This window comes from Anabas testudineus, chromosome 21 (assembly GCF_900324465.2).
Source record: "Anabas testudineus chromosome 21, fAnaTes1.2, whole genome shotgun sequence".
NCBI lineage: Eukaryota > Metazoa > Chordata > Actinopteri > Anabantiformes > Anabantidae > Anabas > Anabas testudineus.
The window spans coordinates 23278211-23305581 of NC_046629.1; the positions used below are offsets into that span (position 1 = coordinate 23278211).

The 27371-nt window shown below is 40.2% G+C and overlaps 1 protein-coding gene across 3 annotated transcripts in view; it reads left to right on the forward strand.

The window, feature by feature from the left end:
- The window catches only part of hdac4 (histone deacetylase 4), a 101011-nt gene that overhangs the window by 25591 nt on the left and 48049 nt on the right, over positions 1-27371 (forward strand). The window contains exon 3 of one of the 3 annotated variants that reach the window (XM_026376571.1): positions 11659-11721. The exons of 1 other annotated variant lie outside the window; for it this stretch is intronic. In XM_026376571.1, the coding sequence (XP_026232356.1) occupies positions 11659-11721 (63 nt within the window). Of the gene's footprint in view, positions 1-11658; positions 11722-23042; positions 23271-27371 lie in introns of those variants that run through there. One more of the 3 variants, XM_026376573.1, reaches the window with a different exon arrangement.

Here is a 27371-nt window from a genome sequence, read left to right on the forward strand (position 1 = left end):
CTTGTGTGAAACTTGCTTGTTCTTGGTGAAATTGCTGACTGATTTCAGAGGAGTTTTGGGAGTGGATTAGTGTTGCTGAAGGAACTTGTTGACATCAGATGGCATGGGAACTATGAATACACACACAAGGCTCAACGAAGGAGCTCAAGCAAACTTACCGGGCACATAGTAAGGGAGAAAAACAAATAAACTAAGTCCAAAGCAAGTATCCTCACAGTTGGCATGTTCCCATAGACATTTCATCAAGGGAAAGGATGGATGCAGGAACATTATGGTTATCAATGAATGACTTATTGCAGTTTTCATCTTTCATAATAGTTAAAATATCTCACAGATGTGTAACAAAGGCTATTATTTTTAGAATTAATTGACAATAAATTGCCTTTTATCTAATAAAAAAACTGCAGTTATGTATGAATATGTTGCCTGTGTGCCTTCTTCCACATGGTGAATAATAACAGATCATTAATGAATAATTCCCTGCCACTTTTGTTTTAGGTTAAAAGTTATTTGTTTATCCATTCATGTAGCTCAACTGTATGTTGGATGCTGGTTCAAACAGGACAAGTAGAAAAAAGAAAGATAGATTATAAATCACAGAGCTCAGTATGATGAAGAATAATAATAATAATCATAATGACTGCACAATCCACTCTGCATCAGATTGTTCTGTAATCTCATAGTAAACTCCCACTAAACCTCAGTGAGTCAGTATTATTTCAGATAATCTGCTGGTCTGGTTTATGTGACACACGCAGGCCTAAACCACACATGCACACACCCACACACACACACACACCCACAAACACACACACGCACGCCTCTCTTTAGCTTTCAACTCTGGTCTCAGTTTCAGCAGCCACACATATCACCATGCAAAGCAGATGGCTGATGCATAAAGTATAACGTCACTCTCAAGACTTTTAGTTTATTGATGTATTGATGCGATACATTTGGCAACATGCTAGAACACTTGATGACGCTGATATGGTAAAGGGAATATTAGTTTAGCATTTTATTTTTTATTCTAAAAAAATTTAAATCACACTTCAGTGTCATATTTACGCTCCTCATTCATTCAGATTAAGTCAAACAAATGTGTTTTTCCTGTTCAGCTGCTCATGACTCGTATGACCGATCCAGATCACTCGTGAATTGCGTTTGTACCTAAGAGGAAATTCCTTGCATGGAAAAAAAAATTGTGAATGCCACAAATTGCCTTAAATTGCTCACACGTTCCTTTTAGGAAGGAATCTGTTTGTATGATTTTAGTTTGCATGGAGCCACTTTTTTTCACAATAAAGAAATACTCGTTCACCCTCACCTGAGCTGTTATTGTGACTTTCTCAGTTCCACTGATTTTGCAAATGTCAGCATACACATAAACAGTGCAGAAGTACAGGAGCGGCAGATACTTGATCAGAGGTTACCATACTCATCCTTGCTTGCTTTTTAAACAAGCAAAGAAACCCCACCCTCCCCGCTAAACCTCTCCTAGCACCCAAGTCCAGGAGCTTTGCCAAAAGCAGCCCAACACTAAACATTCACAGCACTAGGGAAGAGAAAGCAAACTCTGGGAAGGTACAGGATTGACGTCAGAGAGAGCCACATGTAAGAAATTCCTTCCTAATTACCAGGAATGCACTGGCTTATTGTGTAAAAAAAATATTCCTGTTCATATCCACTTTTAAAAGGTGACTCTTTTTTTATTGTTCGTGCTACATCTTAGTATTATATTAAATCTTACTCTTCTTTCTTATTAGCCTTATTATTTCACATCCTTTATGCCATCTTCTTGTTCTTCTTAGTCTACAGTTCCAGTTTCTTCTTTCCCCTCATTCTCAGTTCTTAAACTGCTTCCTTACATACATCTATATCCTTTTGTGCAGCATCTATTTTCTTGTGTGCTTTGACGCACGTATGTTTAAATGATTTCTTCTGACCCACAGGGCTTGGTGCTGCACCTGTTATTCTTCCTACTAGGAATGTATAGACAGTTGCATATGATATTACTCTTCAGACTCACTCTTTTATCTTCTTTCTCATTTCATGTAGATTTTTGGCATTTGCAGTTTTCACATTGCTGATTAAAATTATCATGGTCTTTTGTGAGCAACAACAAACAAATCTTATCTTACAATAGGTGCAGTTTGTCTGCCTAAAACAATCCTAACCTTGCTTTCCATGGAATTCAGTGTTTTCCCCAAGATTATAACAAAGCCTGGTGATGCTAAGAGTATTTTTAAAGGTTTCTCTTTAAAGATATACTGTACTGGATTGGAAGAGATGAGTGTAGGGAGAGTTGATTTAGGAGGGTAGAGTGTGATCGTGAGGTGTGAGGAGCGTTCACACACAGGGAGGATTTGTGCTGAAAATGGAGACAGGAGGGAACCTGGGGATTTGCAGTGGCTCCCATATTGACTGGAGGAATGCCTTTGAAGCTTTTTCTTCCTCCCTCTGGGTTCATTTTATTAGTCGGGGACAGCTACTGATCACACACTGTCTGGGGGAAGGGAAGACAGATGTTGGGAACTAAACAGAGTTGGTAGACTAGGAAGGGTGGGCATCAGCTGCTGAACTATTGTGATGTTAGCAGTACATTCTACTTTAGTTCCAGTTGAAGAACATAGGTGGCATTGAGAAACGGAATATGATGCATGGCTGCTGCTATAACAGCAAATGAGTAGATTTCTTTCCAGCATAATTTCCCACCCTGACCATATGATATCTATGAACAGATGCCTCAGGCCCACTTAATGCTTCTGCCATTTATTTGCATCAGACCACATTACTGGTCACAACAGACGTTATTCTTGGAAGATGTCAAACGCATCACCCTAATCATCATAACCCTGCATTCCACCTGAGGCTGTAAGACACAAGGACAGTTCATTCTTAAAAACTGCCAGAACCTGCAGTTTACTGTATTCTTGTCATGTTTGCTTTACTGCATTTTTATATTTAAATTTCTCTGAAGTCCAACACATTTTCTTCTTTCTTCTGTCAAAATATTTTAAGTGTAGGTCACAGAAAAACACCACTTATTGCACAAGTGTCTTGTTATGGATCTAATAACTGCACTTAATATTTAAGGTAGATGTGAAGTATTGGAGATTTTGAGAGATCTCTGGGAAAATAATTGACATAGTAATCATAATTATGCTGTTAATAGTGTACAATCATTTGAAAGGAAGGATTTTCTTTGCTTAAAATGAGCCTTAGCAGCCTTAGCAGGTCCCCTTTGAAGTTTTGTCCTGCCATGTTTCTACAGTAGCTCCAAATGCACAAACCAAACACTCACTGTAGGGACATTTGTCAAAGATGGGTTTAGAGAAATGATTAAAACACTAGAGTTTAGGTTTTAGCAAGACATAAATACTTGAATCAAACTGATTGTACCCTGTAGCATAAGATTAAATTTAAAATTGGAACTTTGTTTTCAAATGGAGAACCATGGGAACAGCCATTCAATAAGGAAAGTAGAATAAGCCACAAAACAATATAAAGGCCCAGACATGCATAAAAACACACCCTATACTGTGTGTAAAAAATACTGTTATGCAAATTATTTGTCAAGCTGCAAGTGATACCTTCACAGTAAAAGTGCAGCTGGATATTGTAGTGGTAACACCGCCTTTCATATGGGAGACTGGGTTTCGAATCCTGGTGGTACCTCCAGTCTATAGGCAAGACCTCCTTACACTTGTACACTTACACTGTACCTCACTTGTAAGTTGCTTTGACCAATAAATGACTAAATGTAAATGTAAAAGCTCTATAAGCTCTGAGAAGAAAAGCAGTTTCACAAAAATTATTAAAATTGATTTTTAATTGTCACTAGCAAAAACATTACTTGGATGACTACTGAAACATTTCGGACATACAAGAAAGAAGTCTAGTTGCCATGACTCAGCTTCTAGATGCACACACAGTGATCCTTAATGCTGGTGGGAGCAACACACAGCTAATGTGATTCAACATGACCGGGCATGTTGGGAATCACACCCATATTCCATTGCATTGGCATACACAGAGAACACAGTTCTTGTGAGAACAGACAAAAAGTGTAATTAGCTCTAGTGGTTTACAGCCTGGTGGGGTAGCTGCTCATCATGTCCCGTCTCACTCTGTCTTTTTCCTACAAGTTAAAACTAAACTAACTGAATACTGTTGGGATTACGTTAGAATAAAGTGCTAGGGCAACAGAAACAAATTGGAAAAGGTAGGTGACGGAGAGCTATCCTATATTTTTAACTGGTGGCATCTGCATAACCTGTAGTTGGCTACATCAAGGGTCTACACTACTGAATAAAGGGACTGGCATCAGGGGGCTCTGCAAAAGGATAATCTGCTTAACAGTACACAATAACGATATTATAACAAATATAGAATTTTGACCAAATATATAAATATGTATATGATTTGCAATGCCTGACCAAAAATAATATGTCACACCGTGGAACCCTCATGAATACAAAAGTGTGATTGCACTATCTGCTTGGATTAGTATTAGCCTCGATGCAGGTGGTTGGAGTATTCAGTATAAAATCTGATGAAGATGGATAACTGGTGCTGGTGATTTTCGCGGTGCACGGACAAGAACGTATTTTTCCTTAGGGATATTCACGTGTATGTTGTTTTGCATACCTATGTATTACAATACTTGTGACCTATTGCGTAACCAGTATGTGGAAGCTACCATGTGATGTCCACATGTGGAATGCTCTTACAAACAGAAAGGCTCTTCTCTTTCCCTAGTGACCTGTCTATTCCTGTTTTGAAACCAAGGTTTAACAGGTTAAAACAGGTTTAAGTCTGGACCCCAGCTGGGCCACCCGAGGACAGTCAGCTATTGCGCTGGAGTAGTTCCAGTATAGTTCTGACCTACAGGTTCTTCTGCACTCTGCAGCAGTTTTCTTGAATTACTTGATATTTAGTTGGATTATTCTCTAGCTCAACTCTGCCCAGTCTCCTTGTCCCTGCTGCGGAGAAGCTGTGTCCCTCCTGGATTATTGCACATACAAACACAGAGACACACAGTGTGATCTTTGTTGTTTGACCAGTCCTGTGGAGGTTAATGGTGATGTTGTACATGCTCTGCCTGACACTCGACTGGTCCAAACTGTTAAAAAATTCTTTCCATCCTGGTGAGCATCAGTATCTTTCTTTTGGAGACTTCAGAAATCTGCTTTGCTTGAGCCACACTTGTACAAGCCTGTACTGTCAAGATAAAGTGCCACTGTACATAAATAAGAGATTTTAGTTTTAATTTAAACTTAATTAACAAAATTAGTTATGGTTTGGCATTATGGCTTGCAATTACATTTTTCCATTTTAAAATACAGCACAGTGAAATGTGTAAAATTGAATGTGGTAATGTGGTATGAATACTTTCCATCGCAACTGTATGTGCTCACTACAAACATATAAATTGTCCTTCTTTGTTCTTCTCATACCTCCTAAGTCATATGCAAATATGCAGTACACGCAGAGGCACACACATGTAAACACACACAGACACACAAACCTTAAAGGATTGAGCATCAAAAATAAAATCCAAGCTGTGGTTTGTATTGTAGGTTCAAAATGCCCAGAGGAAGTGCTGAGTAGATGGTAAACATGGCCGCAACATCAACAAGTGGTTTTAGCAAGCCAGTGGCAACATTAGGCATAGTTTAGTCCTTCACGTAGACAACAAAGCAGGAGAAGAAGTCTGGTAAATGTTTTTTCTCTATGTCATCCATTATAAATTACTGTATATCTCTTAATGTGCAACATAGTGATGTGTTTGAGAAACATAAACACATGTCACTTACATTCAAATCTATTTGGACTGCACATCTTAACACTTACTGCTGTCCACGTTATTCATATATTTTTAAATATAGCATAGATTAAGCCAACGGTTTATTTGGTATAGTTATATTTTTGATACAAGTATTTTTGAGAGTGACTTCTGCTATTTATATTTTGGAGTTAAAGATTTACCAGAAATAGCTCCGAGGGTGGGGGGTGGGGGGGGACTGTGCCTGCAGATCCCCTAGATTATTTTTAAGGAAATCATCACCCAGTACAAACTGTGATCGAAACTGTGAGACATTTTACACATGTAAAGTCAACTTGTCAGCAGTCTCTTGTGTGAAACCCATTGTATGTAATGTGACAGTTTCTAATTCTGCTTGTCATGTCTGTCCTTGAATTTCTCGTTACTTATCAGACATCTGCACCATTACCAATGTATCTGCTTTAAACTCATGTTAGACAGGCTACCAGGCTAGCTCAAGGATATTTGATGATTAATATGATGCATAAGACTGACCAGTAAAACATGTAAGGACTTTCAAATGGCTTCCTGGTGAAATCTAAATCTACATGGTGAAACTGCCATGGAGGAAAATACCACCCTGACTTTTCAACTAAATACAGACATTGCATGTTTTTTCAGTCATATGATAGATATCTCATTTTGGAGTAAAGTTCCTCATATGTTGGCTTCCCACCAGATTATCTTGTGGTTTGAGTGGTGGTGACAGGTTGGCATTGCTGGCACACTCTCAGACTGGCTCAGAGTTTGATCGTAGCAGAAGGACAATTTTGGTGGAGCCTCAGCAGACAGGATGGCATAGTTGGCAGAGTAGAGTGTGGCAGAGCTCTGAAGCTGATATCGAGGGCTCAGAATACACCAGACCAAGTTGACTAGACAGGTTGGCATGGGGGGTACACTGTTGTGATGGCTTCTGGTCAGGTGGAGGTAAAGGTGGCCCCTAACAAGGTGACCTGGCATCTTCACAGTCTAGCAGCAGGAAAGGTGTGTGCCTGTCTGCACATTCAGCTCTGCTGTGCAGTGCGTGTTCACTTTTTGAATGAATGCTCATATGCGCTCTGTATATCTTTTCTTGTGTTGTCGAAGGGTTCTCCTCATCACTCTAGACCGGGTGTGTATTCACTCAAGCAGGCACTCCGGCTTCCTGCTAGCCTCTGAGCCAACTTGTCTTCTTGCCAGGCATCGGTAACTTGGCAGTGCCACTCTTCCTTTTCCATGTGGTGTTCACGTATGTCTATCCACAAGGAAGTCTGTCGACACATCTAGGCTTTTACAAATGGGATATGACACATGCAAAAAGAGCAAATCATTTTCCTGCCTGGACTTGGAGGCACGCATGTACTTCTTAGCAAATTTCACTGCCCATATGATTATTGGTACTCGTCTGTGGGGAATATGCATAACTTTTGCTGAGGGCTATGCATATGGCCCGGGGCACATAGGTCAACACACAGAGTATTGTTCTTTATTTTAACACATTGTCCATTGTAACATCTCCAAGCATCAATAACACCTTGACATACATTATGGAGCACTACAAGCGTCGGTTTGAAATTGTGTGAAAAATAGGTGATAAAAAATGTGTCATATCACTTGTTACAACAATAAAGCATTCAGAAATTCCTCTTATTATGGTTTGATTTCCTGCTAAAACTCCACGCTGTTTTAAGTGACATTTTTTCTATTAAGCTATTCTACAGCAGTTTACAGCAGACCCAAAGCTCAGAGCACCAAATGAGCTGTAAGAGGTAGTGAGCCTCTATGTCTCATACCTCTTGAACTTTATCTGTTGTTACTGCTGTAACTTCAGATAATAGTCCTACTGCAAAGAGGACAACTATTCAATAAAACTCAGAGACAATAGTGAGGTGGTTTGGGCAGCATTGATAAGTACCTTGTTCAAAGCGAACAAGAGTGCTTTGCAGGCAAATGTGTGGCTATGCACACAGTGGCTACTCGAGAGTGGACTGAGCAAACAGGCACCCTATCCATTATGGCTGGCCTTGGAAGACAGTAATTCAGGAGTGAGCAGGACAGATTAGACCAGTGGTTGGCTAGAGCCATATAAAGTATATTGTTATCAAAATAGCTGTCCAGATGTAACCCACTGAGACTATGGAACCCAATAGAACCCAAATTCTGAAAATAGATTTTTTTGTTTTAATCAGTAGACAAATATTCGCCAGGCTAGTTGTTTCCCCAGTGTTTTGCGTCCATATGATGTCCTGATTTTTAACAAAATGTCACAAAAGTTGAGAGCTGATTTGAAATTTTAGCAGGGTAAGGATTCTTCAGATCAGTAGTTCAGTTCAAACCTTGATTTTTGAGTCATGGTTCATATCCCATGTTTTATTTTGATTGTTTTGTTTTGTGGTTGGAGCCTCTCCAGACATGGATAATCTAAACTCTGTATTGTCTCTGAACACAGTGCACGGGAACAGCAGCTGATAGACCTCTAATGCTACTTAAGACACAGTGTTACTTTCTTAGCATAAATCCAGTGCATAAAAGCAAATGATAGGTCCCCTTACAACAAGCAATTCATGGATCAGATTTCCAGTATATTTAATTAGGTTTGGGAGCATTAGGGAGTATTAATATGTGGGAGACTCCACCACGAGAGAGATGGGATGTCTCCAACAGGCTGGCAGTGGGTTGGGTGGTGAGGCTGTTCTGTCTTTGTAAATTGTGAAATTATTTTTATCAATGAATCTCTGAATGTGAAGCTACCTTTCACATTTCCTTGGGCAGGTAATGTCACTGTCTGGTCACCAGCCCAAATACATAAAAATTAAAGACATGTAGACGGCAGAATAGAAGCAAATGTTTACATTTAAAAAGGAGACAAGTTTGTCTTCTTGGACATTTATGTGCATTTATTAAAGTCTCAACAAGCTTATCCAGAATTAATCTGCTGACATATAAACTGTACAATATACAAAACATTTTTTTTTTTACATATGCAGCTATATTCAGGAACAGTAATAACGGCAAAATAGGTGGTCAGAGGTCAGAGTTCAGTTGTTGGTGGCCAACTTATAAACCTACCTGGTTTCCATGAGTGATGTTTCCTGTACACATAGTGATAAATATATGATTTATGTTCTTCCCTCTGTTTACAGTCTCTCTCTATATGGACCCCACCCACTCAAACATACTCACTCATAAACTTTAATATACACAGCTTATCTGTCACACTTTAAAGCTCTGTCCCTATGAGGACACAAGAGATTTGAAGAGTGAAAAAAGCAAAATAAAAAAAATAAGACGCTACTATTAGTGCAGCAGAGGGAAGATGCAAACCACTCTCCTACACTTCCAACTTTTCCTTTTTGTGTGTTTGAGTGTGTGATCGCTTGGCTTGTCTCTCACCCATCAGGCTCTGGTGTCGTCTTTCTGCCATCTGCCACTGCCACCCTACTGACACACACACGGACATGCACGCTCATACTGTAGGCACATATTGTATCCAGTTCACCCTTCTTATAATACCACACGGATAACAAACCTCTTCTCTTCTCTTCTCTTATCTTCTCTTCTCTTGGTTACTACGGTTTTATACTGTAGATTTGTGTTAACATTTACTTTTGTTCGAGACACAAAGAACGCAGGCTTTGCTTAGAATATAAAATTCAATAAATGCACTTGGTCTGTGTTTGTGTGTACAGTATGAATATTTAATCCAGCCCCTCCCTCCATCATGTATTAATCATGGAGCAGTCTGCTTAGGCTGAAAATAGTGCCTAGCAACCCAGAAAAACAAAACCCATAGTAGTTGTGGGTATGTCATGTGCTGCTGCTCGTTCATGTGTGACACAGCACATGGTCTCTCCAATTTCTTCCACACTGTTTTCTTTTGTTATGTCTGCTGGCACTGGTTCAGAGATATTGATGGTGGAGATTTCTGATGTTTGCATGAGATATATTACTTATTTTATTTTTCAGTTTGACAAATGAAAGAGTATTAAGCTTATGCAGTACTTACTTGAGTAGCACACATGAAGTGCCAGTCGTTACACCCACTGAGCATAGGGAAAGTTTAAAATGTGTATGTGGAAGAAAGTCTGCTTTCTGGAAGCAGTGATAATTGCTGGATTACTGAACTTACCAACCAGCTAAGGATAAACTGATGTAGGCTGAGCGATTGCATAATTTCAGTCCAGCTGTTTGGAGGTGGGAGAAACAAGTTTATGTCGAGTTTTTTAGCCAAAGAATTAGAATTTTTTTTCACATATGCGTTAACTTTGATCTGTAGAAATTGGTGAAATAGTTATCCCATGGGGGAGGTTTGTGTGTGTGTGTGTGTGTGTGTGTGTGTGTGTGTGTGTGTGTGTGTGTGTGTGTGTGTGTGTGTGTGTGTCATCTTTTACCTACAGCTTTATCTACAGAACTGTGCAGCAAGACCATGACAAGCCAAAGTTCTCTTATAGCCAAACAGTAGATTGTCTGTTGACGTCAGTCTAATTGTTCATGTGCTTTTCTGACTAAAGATCAACCTAAATACAAAAAGGCTCCAGAATGAAGATTATTATTATTATATGTAAGGGCAGTGTATAGATAAATGTTAGAAAATAATTGAAGCTCATGTAGTGTGTGCTATTGAACTTTATAAAATAAACTAAAACAGAGAAGTTTATAAAAAGGGCTACAGTCCTAACAGTAGTTATGAGGCGGATGTAAAACTCTAAATTAAATGAAAGCTGGGATTTTAAATGATCAGTGAAGATTTTAAAAAGCACAAAAACCTCCTGCAACAGTATGTCAGTGTCATTTGTAGTACTTAGGCAGAGCAGATGTTAACATCTAATGTTGCTTCATGCTTCTTATTGAAAGTGGCATAAAACCCTACATGCCCACAGCGTCTTCGACCTTGTGCAAGGTTGAAGACACGGTCTTCAAATTCGCACTCACCTGCAGAGTGAGGAGGTTGCGTGTGGTCGTCTGCAGGAAACATGTTTGACCCTTAATTCCAGGGGGACTTGTGTTCCCTTCTGAGCTTTAGACAAGACGAGTCAGATAAGTCAAGAGTCTGTGTTTGTGCAAGCCTTACAATCACATCAACTTAAAACTAGACTACACTAACCTTCTAAAGCAGATTGATCAAGTAGGATTTTTCAGCCCATTGCTCAGACTGGATTTCTTTCTTTAAGGAAAAAACAGACAAGCTTTTATTTATAAGAGCAACTTGCTACAATTGAACTGAACACATTTCTACGACTACTGAAGCCGTAATAGAGTCGTTACAGACAAGAAAGATCTAGGAAATTGTTGATCACTGTAAGTAAGAGGCTTTATATCTTCATCACATCTTTGTCTTTATTTTTTCTTCTGATTGAAATCTGTTGCTAATTCCATAAGCATCTGAATGCACATGTAAATACCCTCTCTAACAAGGATTAGCAAAGATGCTTGAAATTAATTTGATTTACCTTAATCCTCGACTATGGTATAGTCAAGACATAATTAAACATGTATTTGAAAGTTGTTCCAGACAGACAGTTTATATGGTTAGAAAGAGAAGATGTTCACCTCTTGCTGGATTTATAATTATTATTTATTTTATTGTATTTTTTAGTGATTGCAATGTGTGAACACTTTGTCTGCTTTGCTATTGTCTTTCTCTCTCTCACTCTTCTCTTGCCAGCTTTGTTGACAAGATATCATTTTACTGCACACATCTGCTCTGTTCATGTTACTTTCTGTTGCTGCTTTTCTCTTTTCCTCCCCCATTTCTCTCTACTTGAATTTCCTGGGACTGTGGACAGATACTTGTACTAAGTCTTGATGACATACTGGTGACCATATTAAATCCAATTTTTCCTACTTTCTGACAGGTGGCTTGAGCAGTAAGGAGCAGCCTGTGGAACTTCTTAAACCAGCTGCTCTCAACCATTTTGGTAGGACTTCTGTGTGTGTGTGTGTGTGTGTGTGTGTGTGTGTGTGTGTGTGTGTGTGTGCGTGTGTGCGTGCATGTGCGTGCACGTGTGTGTGCGCGTGCATGTGCCTTTGTGTGTAAACAGCATCTGCACACATAGTCAGTGGTTTTCGGTCTTACTCTTGCAATTGTTGGGATTCAGCATGCACATGTTTTTTCATGTGCAAATCGGTGGGAAAGAGGAAAAGGTTTTTTGACAAACTGCCACACGGTGATACAGCCGACTCTATAACTACAATTGCTGCTTGTCATCGGAGAATATTACATTATTAAAAATTACTTTTAATATTGAGTGAAAACAGAAAAACAAACTTTCCTTAGATGGTTTCTGCCTGGCGTCTATTCCAGTACTCTGTTATAGACTCTTGGTAGCACATGTTTTTGGGTTTACTGAGGTGTAATGCACCACAGGTAGTTAAAGAACATGAATGTTCAGGGGTGGATTTGGTGATATCATTGGCTTAATAATATACTCCGTCAGTGTCTGTTTATGAGGAAACTTATAATTTACTTCTGAGCATGTTATCATTTCCACCAGCTGACGTTGCACGTTGTTTTTAGCACATGGCAATGCATTATTCAGTGATCCACTCAATTTTAGAATTAACAACGCACTGCTGGCGCACACGCGTGTGCGCCCAAGTGCACTTGAAATGAAATGTTTCGTTGGAACTTCTCACTCTTATTGACAAGAATGTGCAATGATCACAGCACATCAGCATGTCATCAACCCACGAGCGGTATGTTTGTCCCATGTGGCGGCAGGACACGCTGATACAGCAATGATGTCATAGATACGGTTGCCAGGGCCTGGAGCCGTAACCCGTTAATAGCATGATTCATTGCAGAACTGACACACATAATAAGATAATCACACAGACGGATTTATACACACATAACACAAACATATGTACAGTTGGACATGTAATAGGATCAGAATGATGTTTTATCAGATTGAGTTATAGTCATATTGATGGTCCTCAAATGGTAGTTTATGCTTGTGTTTAGGATTGAATAACATAATAATGTTTTAATAGGAAATAATTCATGCTGATTTTAGACTGTACTCATCAATAATGTCGGTCTAGAAGCTACAATGCAAAGAAAGAAATGCATTTCACTGTTACCATTTACACATTGTACCCCATTTAGACCAGCACAGCGGTGCAGGTCACATGCATGTTGGCAGCTTATATGAGCAGGTTAACACGCATCATCTGACCCTCTATTATTACCCTGCTCTTGTCCAGGGTTTAATGTTAGTCACACACGCATGTTTGGACGGGAGAGAAATTAATTTAATGATATTGACATTTACAAGTTATTTAACTGACTGTCTGACAAGAGAGAGAAACAGAAAGCCTACATGTGTAGGCGTGGGAGTGTACTGACTGAAAGACAAGTAAAACTGAAACTTCACATCATTTGGTAACGGTGTACTATAAATCGGTGGTTTGTAATGGGATATTGGACCTAAACTGTAACCAGAGATTAACCTGTGACAACTGTTTCACATAAATGGGACTAGTGTGGGTTCAGAAACACACTGATGGATTAATTTAATTACATTTTCAATAAATACCATAATAAATAGGACTGCTTCTTTAAATTCTGGGATTCTTGCTTGTTTTTGTTGTGTAACTGTTGCTTTGAGATGGGTGTTCGAAAAGTCTTTGGCACCAAAAGTAAAGTTAGTATCTCTCAAAATAATGTCATGAGTCAAACAAAGCGCAGTACACAGAAAACAACATGAGCATCAGTATTTGGTGTTACCACCCTTTGTATATAGGGTGTTCCAAGCATCTTGGAGAAGTTTCCGTCTCAGTGTCTTTTGTCTCTTCATGCAGTCATTATCTGATTCCATGATGTTGAGATCAGAGCTCTGTGGGGGCCACACCATATGTTGCAGGACTTTCTGTAACTGAAGATAGCTCTTTATGACTCCGGCTGTATGTTTTGGGCTTGCTGTCATGCAGCAGAATGAATTTCAGACCAATCATACCCAAGTATTACTGAAGACAAACTTCCATATTTCTACCTATAGCATCAGACGTATTGAGTCTATTACACAGTGTGGTCATGGAATTCTTCACTAGTCTAATTACAGACCTTTATTTTTGATTCAAATGTCGCTTTTAACATATTTATCATAAAATTATATTATTATATTATTATCCTAATAACAATAATTAAATGCCTGTCAATTGGAATAAGTACAGTACAATACAGGGTTTATTAGAGCTGGGTATTGGGCGCAACATTAACTCTTTCTGTGCTTGCTTAGTGTCCTGTGCTATGTCTTTTTTTTAACACAAACCGTAATAAGGTGGCATCAGCTGCAGTCTGCGGCCTTGAAGCCACTGATTTGTGTGTATGTGCTGTTTTCCATCAAAAGTCAAATTAGTGTCAGGAAGTTTGAAAATGAGGAAGATAGAAGTGGTGGAGGATGAGGAGGAAGACTCGGTGATGGAGACAGATTTGGGTGCATATTAAACAGGATGACTAAATTGTGCACAGGAGAAGGTACTGTAAAAGGAACAGAAGTCAGCATCATTCCGAGTCACTTCCGCACTTCAATGTGAATGTGGGTTTGAGCATCTGTTTGTATCTGCAAGCGCACATGTGACATTAGGAGAGGGAGTGAAAATCGCAGCCTAGACAAACATGTTCAGCATTATTGGGCGCTTGTTTGTGTGTGTGTGTGTGTGTGTGTGTGTGTGTGTGTGTGTGTGTGTTTGCATGGAATGTCTGTCCATCCATCCGACCGTATAAGCTAAACTCGGCTCTTTCTCCCCAAGCCAAAACAGCTTTCTTCCACTCTGCACAAATTAGCAGCAGCCCACGCTCCACTCACACATAACTGTCAGAGCACAGACGCGGCAGGGAGTGAGGAGGAGGGAGGGGAAGGTGAGAGGAGTGATGAAGGAGGAGGAGGGGGACAAATTGGGAGAAGAGGATGGGGAAAATAGAAAATTTAGTGTAGAAGAAAAAGCAAAAGTGACATAATGTAGAGCAGAAGTAGCTTTTTAGCTCACAGAAGGACTTCATTTCAGCTCCTTTCATCAGAGCCTGGTGTCGTAATATGCAAGAAACGTGACCGTTGTCTTTTTTAGCTTTTTAGTCTTAGTGCTTTGTGCACATGTCCATTTTCTGTCTGCACAGCACTGATTAAGGCTGAGCAAAATGAGAGGCGGCGAGCAAGTTGAGAGAGGATGAAGAGCTGTTCAAACAGGAAGTGACAGACCTGTTTGCCAGCTTCTGTCCTCTGACTGAATTGCTTATCTTTATTTAGCCCTGTCAATTATCCATAAATGCTTAAGAACCTGAGAGAGGGACAAGTAGGTAGAATAAATGTAATGAATGGAGATGGGTGGAGGGAGATGGAGACGGTAAAATCGAGAGGAAAAAGAGAGAGAACTGCAATTTGAGAAGAGAGTCTAGATAAGTAGTAAAAGTGGGAAGTGGAAAGGCACATTATGTAAATATCAGCGGGCTCATTACCATTTCAAAACTGGAAAGGAAATCGCGAAAAGTGGAGAGAAACATATTTTTGGACTACGCCCAATTCTTTCTCACTTTGCATCTCCATTTCTATAGTTCCTTCTCTCTCTCTCTCATACACACACACCCATGCCTCACACACATCTCCACACTTTGCTCATGCTTGCTCACTCACTTCCATTGAGCCCATTTCTCAGTATGTGATTTCTATTTCTGTGTTCAGTTGGACTTTGATTTCACGTTGATTCTGCATCTAGAGCTCGACTATACACACAGTGACCACTTCATCAGGTTCGCCTCTCTAGAAGGAGCCATCTTAGCCCCGAGAAGTCCTAGTTTTTTGTGGCTTGAATTCAGCGAGGTGATAGCATGACCCCGGCAACAGGTGAAACTGTTTACATAATAACATTAATGTGTTACAGACATTGTGAGCGAAGAATCCTAGAAGAGCTCTCAATCCGCAGCATGTATTTTAAAGCACTGTGAGTTTCTTCTCATTGCTACGAAGCTTTTAAAGCATATTAGTGATGTATTAAGAATAGTTAGTGATGTTATCTTGTAGTTTTAAAAAATGTGATTACCAATCAACCACGTTTTAGTTGTTGATTTCTAATCATTATTTCCCATGAGTCATTTGAATGTCTTTGTTTTGGTGCATTGCAAATACTTTTTACATAAAATTTGTAAATACATACATGAAGAGAGTGGGAAAAGCCAGAAGTGGAGAGCGAGGTGTTTTCCAGGCCCTGTTCACACCTTCTGTACACCAACAGCTACTCTACCTCACTCCCTACTCACACTGACTGTTTTGTGTGTAGCTAAATGCATGACATCAATCATGACATCTTTAGTGCATTTGCATTTTATTTAATGTAAAAGATCAGACAGGATGGGCAGATCAGTGGTTTTTTAACTGCTTCCTTTTTCTTTTGTTTTCTCTCGTCTTCTGTGTCTATTAGTTTTGCCTGTTGAGCATCACAATCTAATATGGAAGAGATCAAGTGATCAGGTATATTTTGAATCACTAATTCTTTTTAAGTGATGTTGAAGTGGACCTGCAACATCCCTTGACCTGGCATTGATTCCCAAATGTGGTGTCAGTTTGGTGTAAGCAGGAGTCGGTGGCCAATTAGTTCTTTTCTGCTCAGCCCCCGAGGCTTACAGTACAGACACATGAACGAACTAACAAAGTCACAAGAGCTTTTTCTTTATGGTTCTTATGAACTTCTCAAGAACTGTGATATGTTTAATCTCACACACTCCTTTATTTCATCGTCGTCTTAACAGTTTCAGATCCATATACCAACATTTGGAGACACAGTAGATGTTGTAGTAAAGCAATAAGTTTAAGGCAGCATGTTAAAACAAACCTGGAGCTTCATGGAGCAGAGGTGAAATTAAGTTTGAACCTGAGAGAAAGATTGGAGTTAAAGGGAATACAAGACAGTGCACCCGTGCCTAATTATATCTACAGACATAGCCCGAGGTTGTGGCCTTCATGTCAGCTCTGTTAAAAAGACCCACACACACACACACACATTCAGGTCTAGGAAAGTATGGCAGAGTGCTCAGAGGCAGACTTGTTTTTGTCTTCCAGCAGAACAGGCAATGCCTTAACCTACTTTGTCTGCATCAGTGCCATTATCCTGACAGCTATAGCAGGAAGGGGGCTGTGTGAGTGTGAGTTTGTGTTTATATGGATGCTGTAGAGAGAAAGAGATTTTTTCCATGTTACCATGTCATGAATATTGCATACTGCCTGGTGTTTTTGGCTGGGCTTGGGAAGAGGTAGATGTCTGGAGAGTCAGGTTGTGAAGGTAAGTGAATAAATCCCAAATCCTTTAGAGATGTTTTTATTTTTAAAAGACAGTCATAGCATGTTATCAGTCTCAGTTCCTCTTGTGTATACACATTTAAAAATGAAGTATTGTTCCATATAACAAATACAAACTTGGTGCGTTTTCACCCTCATATAACAGTTTTCTCTATCTTTATGTGCAAAGTCATACCACAAAATGGCACAGTGTAGTAAATGTGCATGTCTTTTTTGAGGCTGAGAGTTATTTACAGTGTTACACACTGATAAAGTTAAAACAATGTATTGAAATCATATTATTGGTACCATCCACTAAATAATTCTATAGTACCTCTGTGGACCACTTTATACAGCTGGAGAAGAGATCAGATGGTGCAATACAACTTCTACAGTTCTTCCAATTCTGCACTCTCCAGGGTCTCTGCTACCTTATAGGTCAGCACTGTCACTTTGCAATTAGTCAGCAGCCCAGAATCAAGGTTCTGCAAAGCTCTGCACTGTTTTACTTCAAGTCCACCAGTGAACACACACGTTCAGATGTTTACTGTGTCATCCTTTGTGGCAGGTGGAACAGTAAACCTCTGCCAAACCAAGCTCCTCCAATGTAATAATAATAATGTTGTAAGCCCAACAGATATCGCTTTGCTTGATTTTGACTTGGTAATGTGTGACTGAGGTTTCTATTACCTTTGCTTTTCTTTAGTAACCAACAGGTTGTAAGATCACTGCGCAGTTCTCTGCATAGTTTTTGATTGCCATACTCAGTAATAAGTAATATTAAAGATTAATGATGGCTGTTTTATTTGACTCAGGCCATGCCTTGCCCTTTCACTTCCTGTTAAACTCATTTGTTAATGCAGAGGTGCATTGTGCAGAGGCTTTTAAAAGCCCTTGCAGGACCAGATGGACCTAGAAGAGTCCTCTGGAACATCTATTTTGAATCTATTATGAATGACCACTTCAGGTTTAGACCTTTGCTCTTGCAAAGGGGTTCACTAACTTGTGGCTAGCAACACCACCATGACCAGAGGCTGGCCTTCCCCAGTCCGGGAAGAGGAGTTCATTACAGAGAAGCCTGCAGCCTAATGGCTACAACATGGCTGTCAGTGATAAACTGTGTTTTACCACAAACTCATTTAAGAGAAGACATGGAGCATGTTTTCTGTCTGCCATTATGTTTACAAGGTTTCTCTGTGGGATGAAGAGTACTGGACATGTGTATAACTGGAAAAATAAGTTGAAGAATAAACTTTGATTCTTTTTTCTTTATCACTGATAAACAAAATACACACACAAGTAGATATGTCAAGAAAGCACAGACCATTGTTTAGATGGAAGAAATGAACAGACGCCCCTATCCTTCACAAAAATCATTAACACTAGATTGGTACCAAAGTGAAGAGAGAAGCCAGCACAGACCTTTGATCTTACAGGACTGATATATCATATTGATGCAGTCCTCCTGTGCTATCCCTGTGTGTGTTTCCACCGACATGACGGTAGCAAAGACAGAGGCCCATATTAGAGAGGTTACTAAAATCTGTATTCTGTCCTTTTGACCCAACAGGCGGGGAAGGGATTACTACTGAGACATAAGGAGACAGCGTAAAATATGAATGAAGGGAACTCCCCACTGCAGCAAAAGGCTCGAAGCATCTCCTTCCCTTACCTCGTCTGCTTTTTAAGAAGTTATTTTAAAACCTAGATGGTTTGAGGTCTCCAGAACAACTGGTAGATGTTGGCTCTTGTTATTAGTAGTTTTGTAGACCTTGTTACCTAAACTGTATCAGTTTGGACGCCTCAAGCAAAGTTGATTTTAAGATTGTGATCATATGTGTGTAAAAACACAAATCTGATTCAAAAATCCGTCTCTGCGCAAACACTCGAACTAGCTCTGGCTGTGAGCGAAGCAGTGACAGCTTCCCTGGGTGGGAGGGAAGTTATATTGTATTTAGTTTTTATTTTTTGTAAATGCTGATTGGACTATCACATACAACAGAAATAAAGCTTATGATAAATCACCTAAATAAAATGACGTTCCTCTTTTTAAGTGCCAATAAAGAATTTGAAGAGCATTGTCTGTTTACCCATTTAATATGAGTCTGCTTGCGTTGCTACCACATAAAGCATCTGTGCCAGCACTTTAATGACGAGATGACAGGACTGTTAACACAGCTGATATTTCAGGTCAGTGCTATCTCCTTGTTCCCAGTTGTAAAGCCTTTTAAAAGCTGTTTTAGTGCTGTAAAAGTTTCTATTAAATGGCAATGTTGTGATTGTCATTATAAATTCACTGTGTTGCCTAAATCTGTGGTTTTATCTGCCAAAGAACGAAATTGGAAAATGATCGTTAGAGCTTACTGATTCATCTCAGTATAAGTTTCATATTTAGTAATTGTATTTTAAGACACCATGGATACCAGTCAATGGGATGTGAGACAGAGAGAGAGATAGTGTGGTATAAAAAGGTTGCAGAGAGAGTCAGAGTGTGTATTATAAATAACCCATATCAATAATAAACGACACAGTATCTCACATATTTGGAGTCGGGTTTGGGGTTCTCTGGGGAGATGGTTTAAGAAAAAAAAAAAAAAGCAACCCTCCTCCCACTACACCCCTGTCACTATGGAGAGAAGGGGGGAGACAAGAGCGTAAGAAGGTACAAAAACAAGAAGTTGCTGCCTTATCCCCTCTCCTGAGCATGAACCAGCTTGTGGTTATGGTTCGAATGCATGCTCGCGGGTGTGTGTGCACATGTGTGTACTTTATGAGGCAGACGCCGTCCATTACTTATTTATCAGTCCTGTCTGCTAGGCTGCCATAGTGTGTACTTCAGCATGCCTTGCAATCATTATGCCACATGCATTATTTAAGGCACACGCAGACTCTGATGCAGATAGCTACACAAGCTATTTATCTCAAATATGCTTACTTATGGCATTGTCTGCTATTCTTACAGGCTGTTGATAAGAACTGCAGAAACCCCGTTTCACTTAAACATGCACTGTCTTGTCTTTAGGTTACACATGAACACTCACACTAACTTTCATTAATACATGTTGTTTTCATATAACATCACACATGCCCTATTAGGTCCATTACCTACTCCAAGCATTGTGTCATATTGTACACACTTGATTTAATGTCTGTGTAGACAGATGCGTCTTGCACGTGTGTAGTCATCTTGCTTGCTGCCACATTCTAACGAGAGATGACAAAATTGATGTCATGTGGATGCTCACTGTTAGTTAGATGCAGAAACTGGACTTTAATTGGTATGACTACAATTTTGGAACAATACTCTTTCACAATAAATAACTGCGATGGAGGAAGAGACGTTACTCTTTTTCAGATGCTCGATATTCTTTTTCTTGAAAATATGTTGTTGTGAGTTTAATCACACATTGCAAAGGTTCTCGTCCATGCATTTGCACCACTCATTGCACATTGTAATTTTGATTGCTTGCATTATGTGCTGTTGTCTGTGCCTCTGGTGGTCTTCTTTTTCATGCTGTGCTATGGCCACATTTTCAAAAGCTGTCCACATGCACACACCCATTCATTTTTTTGGACAAGCTGCTGACTCACTGCCACTGATCTTTGAACACGTTTCTTTTCAACTAACCTAATGTCCATACATTGATTTTTTCTCTCTCTCTCTCTCTCTTCTGCAAAGTTCACGAGGTGCTTCTCCGCACGGTGTCACAGTCTGGTCACTGCCCTCCCCTGTGGTGAATCTCCCTGTTCTAAAAATGAACAGGTGTTTGTGTGCGTGTGTGTATGCCATTGTGGTTTTGGCTCAGTAGCACAAGCTGTTATCAGTGTCATGGCTGCATGAAGCTTTGCTAAGCCTTTGACGTCAACACCATACAACAAGCTGATAACGCAGACCTTTATTGCAGCCAGGTGTGTGGGTACACTGTCTGATCAAACAAAAGTTGGTTTCCTGGATTCTACGCCGAACTTCAAAAATAGCTCTTGCGAACACACAGACCACCCTACGTGTACCACGATCACACTCAAATCGTGTGCGTACACTTAGATAAGCTGGTTTCTGAATTAAAGATTTGAGGAACATTATGTAAACAAGCAACCCTGTTACCTTAACTGTGGTTTTTTGCTCCATTTTTGATGGAGACAGCACATTTCTGTAAGTGAGTTGGATTTAAATTGAAACTGAAAGTCTTCTTAAGTATATTACCTCATCTTAAACACACCTACAGGTGTATACTCTCAGTTTTTTGGCTGGTTAGACTTCTTCTCATGACTGTGTGGGTGTGTACAGACTTTATTTGCATCTTCATCACTCTATTAGTTCTGTTTTACCTGTAAGGGTTGGACAAATTATATCTCTGCTTGTTCCAACAGTTTTTAGAAACAGTTTGGTGACATCAGCTAATTCCCAGCATAGCTCCTGAACAGAAGTCTAATTAATTATAGTAAGTAAAAACTGTGTGGGTGTGCAGGTCCTTTCACAAACAGTTCTTTCATCCCTCTGTCTAAATACAGTGTGTAGTAATGACTATGGGACATGCCCGATTATGGATTAATTCAGTTGAGCGTTTTATGATCCATGCAGTCTGATGCTGGCCTGCAGACACACCCCCATTGCTTTTCTTTTACTGTGCTTGTTCACACGTACACACAGTCTAAACAGACTGATGCTGTGGTTAGCCTCATAACAGTCTTTTTGGCATCTTTGTGGTGACAGTAATGCACGTTCTTCTAGGTTCGATTCTGACGTCATCACTGATTCTCATTGACTCTCATTGATTTCTAGCTTCAGCTTCTCTTCATTTTTTTTATTCTTCCTTATATTGTGGTTTTCCCAGGAGAATCTTAACAACTGCCATCACAAGTGTATGGATTAGAGGACATTTGCATACAGTTGAAGTTGCAGCAGTATTTCTCGTAGCCAGCACCAGCAGGTCCAGTTCACAGCTGTCATCATGTGTCTCCTCCAGCCCTCAAGCCTGCATGTTTGAAAGGGAATGATGAAGTAGCCAATTCTGCAAATGAGGACTAGACTGAAATGTGGTCATTTTTATACACTTACTCTATCATCAAGTAAACATCCATTCATACAGTAGTCAGTTCCACCACGACGGTTTCCATTCACTCGTATTGGCTTGGTATCAAACTGCCCATTGATATGACAGTAAGACAGACGTTGCGCTATAAGTGGCCCTTCAATCACCCTAATTGTTCCTCATAGTCAGTGAATCCAAACGTCATCATTTATCCACAATCCTTTCTTTAGGCATCCATACATAAATCATAAATCTGTGTCACCTTCTTTTTCTCTTTCTTTTTATTTCTTTTTATTTATCTCTCTAAGCACTTCTGCTCATTATTACATTTAACGGTTTCAGTGTAGGTCCAAAGATATTTCAGTGATGTTCATTCTAAGCATCTTTATATGCAACTGCTCTTTAAATGCTCCGAATGTGTAAAGTTATGTAAACTCTTATGCTTAGATAAAAAGCCCAAGCTCTAAGCTGCATCTTCTGTGCTCTCAAGGTACAAGCACACATGTATATGATGTGTGTCTTCAGTGGTTGTGAAGTGTTCCAAGGCCAAGGAGCATCCATTATCATCAAATCAGGAACAAGTGTCTGTGCTGTTAGGCTGCTAGTGTGTAGGAGGGTTTCAGATAGAAAAAAAGCCAGAAATGTGATCAGCAACAGCACCGAGCTGTGTTCAGTCCAAAAAGCAGAAAAACACAGCATTTGTTTAGTCAAATGAGAGATTGTGGTCACAGTCTCTCTCTTTCTCTCTGGTAATCGAGAGACAGAGAGAGACTCCCATAAAGTGCTCAACATGCCTGAGACTGCCCTCTGATGTCACTGTGAGAGCGAGCAAGCGAGAACAAGAGAGAGAGAGAGAGAGAGAGAGAGAGAGAGTGGGAGGGGAGCAGAGGAACAGAGGGAGGGAGAGGCAGAGGCAGCCGGAGGGCAGAGCAAAGCACGTCAGTGAGAGAAGAGAGGGAGAGAGGGAGAGAGGTCTGTTCCCGCTTTGAAAACCAGGCGGGTCTGCTGAATCTCTGCGCTGCAGTGGACTTTACAGCTCTGCTCAGAGTCCCACTTTTGGCCACATACACTTTCCCCTCACTCTTGCTGAGATACACCGCGCACGCACGCACGCACGCACTCGCAAAATTGCCCAACAACCGGACAGGACGGCACAACTGATGGGTGAGAGCTCTTGTTGTTATGCACAGATTACAGTTTGTTTGGATAGTGTGTGTGGATACTTGTAATTGTGTGTTTTTGCTGAGTGGAGAATGACTTTATTTAGTGCTTTCGTGTCCACTGATTAATTTGTGTATCCTGTTAAGGTGGTATGTGATTACTCTGACATACTTATCTTTATTTCAACTCATTTAGCTTATGGATTTTAGATGTGTGCTCACTTGAGGACTGTGTGTGTGTGTGTGTGTTCATGTTGATCCACTGTGTGGGTGTGCAGCTTTGAGTAGTGACAGTGTTTATTGAATGGTACTGATGTATTGAGACACTTGTTCAGCACCACTCAGTGCAGCCTTTAACTGAATGGAGCAGATGGCAGTGCTTGTGTCTTTCCCTCCCCACGGGCCATTGTGTACATGTCTGTGCGTTGGGGGGATATGTATGTAAAATTATGTTTTTAAGTGAAATGTGACTATAAACAGGATTCACAAATTGCTCAACACTTTGAAGCTTGCAGAAGATAAAATATTAATTAAAATTACAAGTGCTTAAAATGGTTGTATTCTGTCATCAACAGCTGAGTACAACCTGCACTCTCGCAGTAGTAAACAGCTTTTCTTTGAATTAGTTTCCGTTCCAATTCATATGTTTTTCAGTCTTCTTTGATTGTTTAATAATAAGAGTTGAATTTGCATTCTGTTATGTGTCTTCTCTTGTACTATATGTCTGTGTCCCAGCTGGATTGAGCACTAATGACACCAGGGAAAAGTTAAAGTGTTATCTCCATATACCCACCTGAAAACACACTAGGTCTAAATCCTTCAAATGACTTAATTAGTTACTTTTGATGGATTTAACTCTATTAAAGAGAGAGGAATTAGTGAATTAACATGAATTAGTGGCCTAACATCATTGGTTGTCCCTCTATTTCTAGCCACACCCCTTCTCCCATGTTCAACCAAACACTGGTCACAATCCCATCAGTCGCCATGGCGTTTGCCTCCCTCCTCTGTGAGCACCTGTGCGTGTGTACATGAGGCTTATAGCTGGGAAACATTATGTCAGCGTTTGCTATTCATTCTTAATCTGTCACTCACAGGTGACTTTGTGATGCATTTTTTTAAAAACACAAAGCGCTTGCTCACTGCGTTTGAATTAAATAAATTACAGTAATGTATGCGTTCAGTTCCTCCCACACACATGGGGCTTTGTCTGAGTGCACAGATGCCCCTGTGGGGCAAGGAGCTCCCTTGGGAATTCTGGCCTATAAATAACTCCCTGTGTGTGATACATAATCTTTGCCTGATCATGGGAGAGCGGGGTGAGAGGAGGGAGGGAGGCAGCAGAAGGACACAGAGAGCGATGGGTGAACAGATGAGGGAGAGAGAAGACCGGTCCGGTTTGTGTTGGTTTGTGGTGAGTTCAGGCAGATTTCACATCATCATGCCTGCAGCAGGGACACCTCGCAACTCGGTGGGATCTTCACAAAGTAAACACAATTTCCTTTCTAGAAATCAACAGAGTTTATCTCACTTCCGCCCTTCATACCTTTTATGGACCTTCATAGCTGTAATAGTCCCTGAGCTGCTGAAGGCCCCTAGACACATTCACAACCTACTGTATACATTTCAAAATGATCTAGTTGTTGTAGAAAATCACTGATTTTATTTAATTTTTTTGTGATAGTTACGTGGGAAAAAGACACGTCCTGCCTTTTCCGTCTCTTCACACATCGTGTTGTTTTCTCTGGGATAGAAATCACAGCATAAAGCCAGAGTGCCAGTTTTGCTATGTAAATGTCTGGCTGTATTCTCAAGTGCTCAGCCATGCCTGCAGCAGGAATGTTTGCGTTACCATGCCCTACGCTGATAGGGTGAATCAGCTTGTGCAAGCACCTCTCCTCCTGTTGGCTCAGCACCATAACGTCATGCCACATTCACAGAGTGCCATTCTTGTAAGCTGGTCTAATCACTCCACAGGTGCCTGCACCCTGTTGGGCGCTGCATGTCGCCCTGTTTGTCTGCTTCACAAAGCTTTGTTTACTGTAAACACACCTCTGGGAATAGTTATTCAGAGCGCTACTGTTGTTTTTGTCGTGACGGCTGTAACAACGCTGTGATCCTGCAGCGCCGTGTCAGCTTGACCGTGAACTGTCAGACAGATGTGGTGCAGATGTGTTTCCTGTGTGCTATCACATCTTTTGACACAAAGAAAAAGTTTCAGTTTGCCACAGCAGAACTGTCTAACAAATGTTGATTGGTACAGTGGGAATGCAAAGCATTGCACAGTAAACTACACCTTATTACAATCACAGCAGCAGTTTTTGATGCATGTTGGTCTTGAACAATCATATATCTCAACATCCCAACAACCACTCTGCACTTCAACCCAAAGGCTTCTCTCTTTCATCACATATAATACATTTAACTAAACTATACCAGTAAAAACATTTACTCTGGAAATGTCGATGAGACATGTGTGTTGTTCAGATACGGGCTGTAGTGTTGACACACAGTAAATCCACCATCGCTATCAAAAGCTGCTGTACAGTAACATCCCAGTCTGTAGCCACTGATAGCTCTCAGTGTAATCTTAATGGGGGCAGTCAGTGTGGTTGAGTAGCTGGTCTGAGCAGTGATTACGCCACCCTCCCTCTCCTTCTCCATCTCTGTCTCGCTCCGTGCCGCATGCACTTGTAGCCCCTCAGCTTGAGGATAAGTGGCTGTAATTAGGTTGTTTTTTTCTCTGCCTTGCTTCAGCCGGCCATTGATTGCTGGTCTGTAAGTGACCGGCCATGTTAACAGCATAAAACATACACAAAGACATTCAAGATCTGTGTTTACTTTGTTGTTCCCCAAGGTGAAACTTGGTTTATGCAAAATATAATGAAATACAAATAAAACATAATAGTTTTTAAAACAAATACAGCAATTATACAGACACATTTTGGATTTTTATTTATATATACATTATGGATATAAGTGCACAGTGGTCTTTTTAAGATGTACACACACCAACTAGTTTGTCTTATGAATCATGATACTGCATACCACCTTCTTTGTAAATGTTTATCTATTTATTAACTACAACTCAATTTCATATTTGTCAATTACAAACCAGGCCTGGTCAGTCTCATTACAATTTCTCTATCAGTCATTTTCCTAAGGACTGCATGTGAAAAGAGTAGAAGCAGAGAGGGTGTGTTTTTGATGTTGTTTTTGTTGTTGTTGTTTTAAGTGGTAATTGGGGTGAAGCCCCTGTTTAACTATGACAAAATGACTTTGAGAAGCCTATATGACACACCAACTGAGAATGGCACTTGAGGACAAGTGCTAGTCTAATGTAAGGGGCCCTCCAGACTCCATTTAGAGGAAATGGAGATGGGCAGGGCTTTGTGTCTGAAGCTCACAGATATAAACTACAGTAAGTCCATATGGAAATATGTACACACAGTAGAACAGACATGAGCTGAGGTGACCTCCATGAATAGCTGGTGCTGCCATGTGTGGAGTGGCACTAACCTGCTCGACAGCCCATTCAAAAATTGAAACTGCTTATTAAGCGTGTGTGTAAACAGCAGGCATGTGCGCACAGGTAGTATGTATGCATGTACAGCGAATGTGAGAGGTGGAGAGTGTTTGCAGTAGTTCAATGGGAAATGCTTTGTGTATGTAAACATAGGTTATTGGTACAGACAGTGGTTCTCTCTCTGTTAGTGTGTTAATGTGGAAGTGTCGCACATACTAATGGGTAGGTCAGATGTTGAGTAATCATTTAACACACATGTATGCACAACTTCCTCACGTCTGACCTTAAGTCTTGAGAACATTTGATTAAAGCATTAGTTCGTGTTACAGTACGTGTTGATAAAATGAACTTGACATTGAGAACAGTGTGGTTGTACTTCAAGTCTTGTTGCGTTACTTAATTAAACCTGAGCTATTGCAGCGCTTTCATAAGTTCAAGGGAGCAAACAAAAAAAAAAAAAATAGTTCCCACTGTCCAGCTATCAAGCAAGTTCTTACAAGTACAGGGATACAATTAAAGACAAACACACACACAAACACACACACACCAGTAAAGCACCAGTTTGTCTGGCCCAGCGTG